The 7,974-nt window shown below is 36.5% G+C and overlaps 1 protein-coding gene across 1 annotated transcript; it reads right to left on the reverse strand.

Moving 5' to 3' along the window:
- Positions 1–718: 718 nt before the first annotated feature.
- Positions 719–3,116, reverse strand: LOC136068420 (dihydrolipoyllysine-residue acetyltransferase component 4 of pyruvate dehydrogenase complex, chloroplastic-like). The gene is made up of 6 exons (XM_065775556.1): positions 2,041–3,116; positions 1,771–1,962; positions 1,602–1,689; positions 1,339–1,409; positions 1,135–1,218; positions 719–844 (listed from the first exon to the last, which is right to left on the reverse strand). The coding sequence occupies exons 1-6, from the start codon at positions 2,923–2,925 to the stop codon at positions 803–805; spliced, it is 1,362 nt and encodes a 453-aa protein (XP_065631628.1). The 5' UTR covers positions 2,926–3,116; the 3' UTR covers positions 719–802.
- Between the last annotated feature and the right edge of the window lie 4,858 nt (positions 3,117–7,974).

Genomic DNA, 7,974 nt, shown 5'->3' on the forward strand with positions numbered 1-7,974 from the left:
ATCAGTTACATGAGTAATGGGAGTTTTCGATGTGGATTCACCAATTAACGAATGGGGTTTTTTGGTGTTGGGTTGAGCTGCTCAATTATGGCTCTAGTTTTGTTGGTGTTAGTTTGGGTCTTTTGATGGAGTTTGGTGATGTGTTGGTTGTTGATGGTGGTTTCATATTGTTGGGCTGTGATGAGAAGATGTTGCTAGAGTCAAGTGGATTTGGATGTGGAGGTACAAAGGCTGTTGAAGAAATGGGTAATCTTAGATTATTTGGGAGTTGCCAAATATTATGTTGATTGGGTACCATGAGCATCCAAACAATTTTTTTGTTTTAAAAAACTGTTTTTTGTTTTTGCAATTATGAATGAATTCTCCATCGAAGCTCAACCAAAAAAAAAAAGATCATCTCTAAAAACATGCTTTTTAAAACAGAAAAATGAAAACATTCCCAAACATGCAGAAGGCATAACCCTTAGTCTAAAAATACAAGAATCACATCCGACATGCCAAAGAAAAAGAAAAAAAGGAAGAAAACCTAAGAAATGAAGTAATAAAATCTTAAAGAAAGATTTAGAACTAAGTGAGAATGAAGTGTTTGCATTCACACTGGGAGAAATTATCATACTCCAAAGATTTAGAACTACGTGCAAATATTTTCGGGAACATGTTTTATTCCATTGTTTCAGCACTGCAAACAAGACTGAATATGAAGTTCTATATACCAGATTTTTGAAATTTTGGGAATGTGACCATGATTGGACCAAATTAACCGTTTCAGAAACACACTGCCATAGACCTTTCTGCATTATTCTCATTGTTCTCCTAATTGAGAAGTAGATGCTGTTCCCAAAACCTGAATCGCAGTATTACTTATCATCACTACAAAGTTTTTGTCATTGGACATCTTACGACGATTATAAATTATTGAAACTAGAATGTTTACCACAGAATCAGTTTCAAACACATTTTTGTCATATTTCCCTGTTCAAATCACAGTATCACACATTTTTTTATGGAAGGGACCGATCAAGATATTAGCCAACACCTTAACAAAAAAGTTCATAAGAACTACCCACTAGTTTATAAGCACGTGAAACACAAAACTTATAGATTATAAAGAAATGGAAACTAAGCAAAACTCACCAGCATCTTAGTTTTCACGCTGAAATATCCATCTTCATCAGCCACTACGGTTGGCTTGGATGCTCCAACAGCCATGATAGCCCCCTGGACATCGTTCCAAATTTAGACCAAATGGCTAATTTCTTACAAGGGTGAGAACGATCTCATTAATTCATAAATAAAAAACTAAATATATAAGCCTAGCCATTATTATTGATAACTCACCTGTCCTGGAGGAAGAATAGCATCAAATCTATCCACTCCAAACATGCCCAAATTCGATAGAGTGAAAGTCCCTACATACAATTCAAACATAACTAAGTTTTATTTGTTCCCCCCAAAAGAAAAAGTGTTCAGCCCATTAGCGATGTTAGTCCTTGAAATTTAAAGTTGCGACTAACAGCAATCAATTTTAAGTTTTTTAGGAAGTAAAAGCGATTATTTTAAACTTCAAGACACTAAAATCACTCTAGAGCTACAGTAAATACCTGAATTGTACTCATTGGGCTGAAGTTGCTTTGCCCGAGCTTTCTTCAAAAGCTCTTTCCATTTTTGAGATAACAAATACAAATCCAACTGCCCCAGGGCCATCAAACACATGTCACCAACTAAAACTAAAAATTTCAAAAAGACAATTTCGAAAGTGGCCTATAGTACCTTATCTGCGTCCTGAAGAACAGGGGTTATCAAGCCACCATCAATAGCCACTGCAACTGCAATGTTTATGTTAGCATTATACGTAAAACCCTTGCCGTCTTTACACGTGGCATTGACAACTGGATGCTGAGCAAGTGCCATTGCTGCAGCCTTGGCTAATATCGCAGTCATGGTCACACCCTTTGGCTTCACCTGAACAGAATCACCATTTATTCCCACAATGCCAAATAAATCAAACTCTCAATTCGACCCCACAATGTAACAATGTACCTTCTCATAGAGGGTGTCGAGGGCATCGGTGGTGACGGGATAACCAACGCGAAAAGTCGGCACGGAGAGACTTTCCAGCATGTTCTTCGACACCGCCGATTGCATTGTTGTAAAAGGCACCACCGTAGAACCCGGAATTGGAGGCGGAGCAGCCGCGGATTTCGGTGGCGGAGGTGGAGCAGACTCCACGTTTGATTTGATTTCGATACTCTTGGAAGGTGTGATTCCTGCGGCGGCCTCTATATCGGCCGGGGTGATTCGGCCGAAAGGACCGGTTCCGACCACCGATTCGATATTAACCTTGTGCTGCTTCGCTAGTTTTTTTGCAAACGGCGTTGCTACTGTCTTCCTTGGTGAGTCTGAGACTGGCTTAGACGGCGGAGGCTGTGGCTGTGGCTGAGAGATTGGCGGAGCGGGAGAGGAAGTCGGCGGAGGAGAAGTGGAATTGGCTTTGGCTTTGGCTTTGGCTTCGGCGATTTCGTCTTCGGTTTCGGCTAAAAGGCCGATAGGAGCGCCGACGGGAGCGGAGTCGCCTTCGGGGACGACAATAGCGGCGAGGATTCCGTCGTAAAAGGTCTCGACGTCCATGTCAGCTTTATCGGACTCGACGACGACAACGCTTTCACCTTTGGAGAGCATGTCGCCTTCGGATTTGATCCAGGAGACGATCTTGCCCTCGGTCATGGTGGAGCTGAGGGCGGGCATGAAGATCTCTCTGATCTTGGATCGGACGGTCAGGGTTCTACGCTTGGAGGGAAATGCGGAGAAGGAGGAAGGACGGAAGGGAAGGGAATTAGAGAGAGAAGAGGAGAAGGAAATGGAAGTGAAATTGGTATTGGTATTGGTGTTGGAGAGAGGAGCTCTAGAGAGAAAAGGAGAAGCCATTGCGAAATGGTAACTAAGAGAGAAAAGAGAAAGAAAGGTTGGTTCAGTAGATTTGGCAATGAGAGTATGAGAATGAGAGGAAGAGGGAAATAATAAAAGAGAATGTGGGGCGGAGAAGACGAGGTGGTACAGTTTGTTGTGGTGGGAAGCTTGGAGTTGGAGCTACTTTCACTATGTTAATATCGCCACGCCAACAATGACTTTCTTTTTTCCTTTTTACTTTCATTTTATTTTGGGAGTCCACTCTCAACTTCGTTGTAAGAAATAAGAATTGCACGCACACTAATTATGAATTCTTTATCAAAAATATACTACACTATTATTATAAGTATATAAATTCTATCCGACTCGCTGACTCTCCCCCTTTTTTTTTTTGTTTGGATTCACGTCGACTCGGCCAGATTCGCGCCGATTCGGGCCAAAACGAGCCAATTCCAGTGGAAACGGGAACCGATACGGCCACTGAAACATGCCGATACAGTCGATTCCGACCGAAACGGCCACCGATACAGCCGATTCCGACCGAAACGGCCACCGATACAGCCGATTCCAGCCGAAACAAGCCGTAATGGGCAGTGGCTGCCATTCTTCTACTTCATGTGGCCTTGTGAGAGGAAAAAAGAGAGAGAGAGAGAGAGAAGGAAGGAGAAGATGAGAAGACACCCAAAAAAAAAAAAGATGGAAGAAGAATAAATGTAGTAACAAAAGAATATAAATTAAGGAGGTGGAAAAGTCAATTATTTAATGTGGGTGGGCTTTGGAATTGAAAAATGAGTAAAGGAACCTCCTTGAAGTGTGGTTTTTTGTTTACAATTACCAAAAATATTGATTTTATTAAAAACAAATCATAAATAATTATTTTCTAATAATAAATTCTAGCATTTATTTGATTTTTTTATATAAAAATATTAAATTCACTATATAAAAATATTTTTAATAATTTTTTAATCGCTGAGTCTCGCCGCACCTGCACCCACCTTTTTTAAAAATTGCCAAGTCCTGCACCAGCATCCGAGTCCCAAAACGCACCCGTGCTTCATAGGTTAATACCAAACTACAAGTAAAAATTTATAACAAAAAGCTCCTAAGACCAAAGATCCTTGGCAAGTTTATGGAAGGCTTACAACATTTTGTTTCTCTCTGATACTAACAGTCTTTATAGGCTGGGATTACCTTTGCCACAACATCTCCCTAATTTTTATACACTCCATTGGGCATAGACATTAGATTTATATTTGCTGACATTGTGAAGGGGTTTTTTTTTAGATACGTTGGCAAATTGTGAGTTTCACTTTGTTAATGTTCAGTGTCCACTATTGTGAACATGATATCCTTTTTTATACAATAAATCTTTGATTACCTATCTAAAAAAAGAGTGAGTTTTGATTTGTTAATTTGTCAATTGTGGATTACTTTATAGGTTTTGATTGATATTTTTTTAGGTAGAGATTTAACAAAGCAATGAACTACAGTGTTATAATTTTTTAGGTTGAGAGTTAGAGTCAGGGATTAGTGATAGCAGAGAACTCTAAGTTTCTCTCACCGTTCCGCACTCTTGCTGAAAGAGTACTTGGATGAAGGATGGAGGATTAGCTTTCGTTTAGGAATTTCTCTTCCGGTTCTTTCTTCACGGAGTAAGAACACCAAAACTAACACCACCGATGGGTTCCAAAGTTTGAAATCAACATCTTCAATCATCATTGTTCTTCACTTTAGTTGCATTTTGGTGAAGCAAAAGAAACAGAGATGGGGACAGGGAGGGGTGAAAGACAAGAGACCCATTAGTGAGCAAAGCTGAAAGAACTTTTGAGTTTTCCTCACCGATTCGCACTCTCTTTGCTGAAAGAGCAAAAAAGGCTTTACCTACTTGGAGGATGGAGGATCAGCTTTTACTTTACCATACCACCGATGAGTTCCAGAGTTCGAAAATCAAAATCTTCGATCGCCACTTCAAATGCAAGCAGCTAATATCTATAAACCTACTATTTCGTTTACCTATTTCATTAATCAATTTTTTAAATCGAATTAATTCAAAAGGCACGCACTTTTCTTACCTTTTCTCATTGAATCGGAAAAATAAAATAAAATCAACCTTTTTACTAGATTTATGTGTTTTTCTTCTATGTTTGAATCAAAACTTTCATTTTGATTAAACCCATACAAAATTTCAGTTCTGATTCGATCCATCACATCTATTCATGGAGCATTGGGATCGTATTCATCTTATTTCTTTTGCTTCCACAAAGTTGCATAATATTTTTTTTTTCTTTGCATTCTAAAACACGTTAGCTGTCTTTCTGCCACTAGCAATGGGCCTGACCCAGACAAAGAAATGTAGAAGCTTCAGGGTTTTGACTGGTACAGTAAAACTGGTGCGGGGGTTGGTGGTGGGTTTTTATCCTTTCTTCACAAGGAGGTTGAGAAAAATCAAATATCCATTTGCTCGAACTTTGGCTCGGCGAATAGAGAAGCTCCCTGTACAAGTATGTATTCTTTTTCTACTTCAAAAAAAAAAGTATGTATTCTTTTTCCATACTACATTAAAGTTTTCTAAGTGAAGAAGCAAAAGGTACGAAAATATTTTTCAGTAATTAGAATTGAGTTTTTATTTTGTTAGTGGGTTTTTCTTGGATGGATTATGGATATTTGTCCTGATGGGTTTTGTCATATTAATTAAATGTGTGTTAAATCAAATATAAGTAATATAATAAGAGAATCCATGGTAAAAATTATTTTACTAAAATGAGCAGTTCAATGCCATGACAATCAGAATAATTGTATTTTTACCTTCTCTGTAGACTGTAGTTGTTGATCTTCAAGAAATAGTCCAAAAAGAGTGTACCTTTGGCATGAAACACAATAACTTTTTTTCACCATATGGAAGATTTTCCAAGGCCAAAATTGGATTGTCCTTTGACATTAAAGTACTTTAGGATGAGTCTGGCTAATTGGATTTGAGCCCACATTGACCGACCTCAATTGATAATTCCCAAGTGAGTAGGTGAACAAAAAGTGTAATATTGCCTCATTTTGGGTGTGTATTCAACTCAAATGAGCTAAAAGCAAGGGGATGTGACCAAAAAAACAATCTGAGTGGGTCCTCATCAGCTTGAATGGTTAATTAGAGGCACTTCCTCGAAGCCTGGTTCACCTGAATCTAAATGCAATGCTTAGCCACATTCAGGTTGGATGACGTTAGAAACATTTTCATCATCTATTCATTCAAGCATGGATATTGGATAATAGACCAAGTATGCTACCATTTCTACATCTTCAATCAGTGATTTAATTGCCACTTGAACGCTTAGGAGAACTCTCTTTGTGCTGCACCAATATTTGCTCAAATTGTGTTACCAGTCGTCTTATTCATTTCTCACCGGGAAAGTTTTGTTGCACATATGAAATAGACATACGGTGCACATAATGACTTGATAATCTTATCTAATGGAAACTTCGATAACACATATCTTTGACCCTGTCTTTTCCATAAAATTTAGACTCCAGGTAAGATGAATGACAGAAACTCAATTGGTTACAGTTTGTTTGGAAGCTAGCCTTTAATGCTCTCCAGAAAATTGCATTTTCATTTAAATATGCAATGCTTCTTGAAATACAGGTAACATATCATAGCAGATCAATATCAATATATATATATATATATATAAGCAGAAACATCTTGTGAGAAAGCATGAAGTTTTGCCAAGTCACACATTGTATGACATTCTTTTCATTTAGGCTTCCACCTCATCTAAATTTAACATTTATGTCAAACTATTAAATAATGGCAAATGCATTTATTTCAATGTATTAATAAAATTCAAAGAATTTATATACATTTATAACTTTACATGCTTTGAATAAATACAGATAGATCGAAAAAGTCACGAGAAATGTAAGAATTAAGAAAACTTTTCAATTTCCTGCATAAGACTAACTTCAATGCGGAATTGCAATAGTCAAATTCAATGAATTGGATAAATATTATTTTTCTCCACATTTGTCTAATATAAATCCCCATTTTCATTGGACATTAAACTTCCATAATTTTTCTCACAATATCTTTGTTTTTCTTTCTAAGAGGTATGTTAATTTTCAAAATATTATGTTCGTCCTAAATATTTTGTTTAAATTTTATGTATACATTTTTACTTATGTAGCATTGTAATGTATTTAGGCTTATTTTTTCATATTATTGCTAATTTATATTTTTGGTTTTCTGTATGATGCATATACTTGGTAAGGATCTGTTTTTGGCTACTTTTAGTTCAATTAAGATTTGGAGGTTAAATTGTGATATTATTGCATCACTATGACATTATTTTTTCTATTGTTGTATCGTGAAATTCTATAATTTTGTAAAGCTAATTGATATATAAAGCATAAATCATACAAGAAAGACACCTAGGAACCAACAGGTTTGTTGGTGACAATGTGAACTGTGATCTGATGACATTTCTTAGTTGCATGAATTAGAGAAATTTTCCCTCAATGTATTTAGTTTTAGTAGACAAAATTCATAAATTAAGTGTGACTAACAATAATAGTATTCATAAAATCAATGGATCATAAATAATTTCTTACAAAATTGATCAAAATGCACCACGCATTGCGCAGGATATCAGCTAGTATTTTATAAATTTAGAGTTTTCATTGTTATTTTCTTTGTCAATTTTTCCATCTGTTTAATAGTCGTTATTTAATATTTTGGCTTTTGTCTACTTGTGGATGAACTATGGGATAATATTTTTGACTTGTATTCATAACAATCGATACTGTCTCTAAACAAGCATTTACTTTCCAAAATACCCTGATAATGTTGGAAAATATAGTTATGAAAAACAAGTTTTGATCAAACAATATAAACCCTAAAAAATTAGCAATTACAAAAATAAATAGATAGAGTTAGAAAGATCTCACAAACTATAAAATCACGCAAAATGCGTTGTCCTTAAAAGTTGATTTGTGCCACCCGGAGTAAAACTCAATGTGAATGACTCTTTTGGCCGAACAACCCCAAGGATTAAACTATAGCAAATTCTTCAATTTTGA

Source organism: Quercus suber, unplaced genomic scaffold, assembly GCF_002906115.3.
Source record: "Quercus suber isolate HL8 unplaced genomic scaffold, Cork oak 2.0 scaffold_114, whole genome shotgun sequence".
Taxonomy (NCBI): domain Eukaryota; kingdom Viridiplantae; phylum Streptophyta; class Magnoliopsida; order Fagales; family Fagaceae; genus Quercus; species Quercus suber.

Bases quoted from the DNA above. Each gene is read 5' to 3' on its own strand.
- LOC136068420 (XM_065775556.1), bottom strand. From the start codon at position 2,925: ATGGCTTCTCCTTTTCTCTCTAGAGCTCCTCTCTCCAACACCAATACC. The intron at 1,690-1,770 runs GTACTATAGGCC...GCCCTGGGGCAG, and splicing joins TTCTTCAGGACGCAGATAAG to TTGGATTTGTATTTGTTATC. The intron at 1,219-1,338 runs GTGAGTTATCAA...AACGATGTCCAG, and splicing joins CTATTCTTCCTCCAGGACAG to GGGGCTATCATGGCTGTTGG.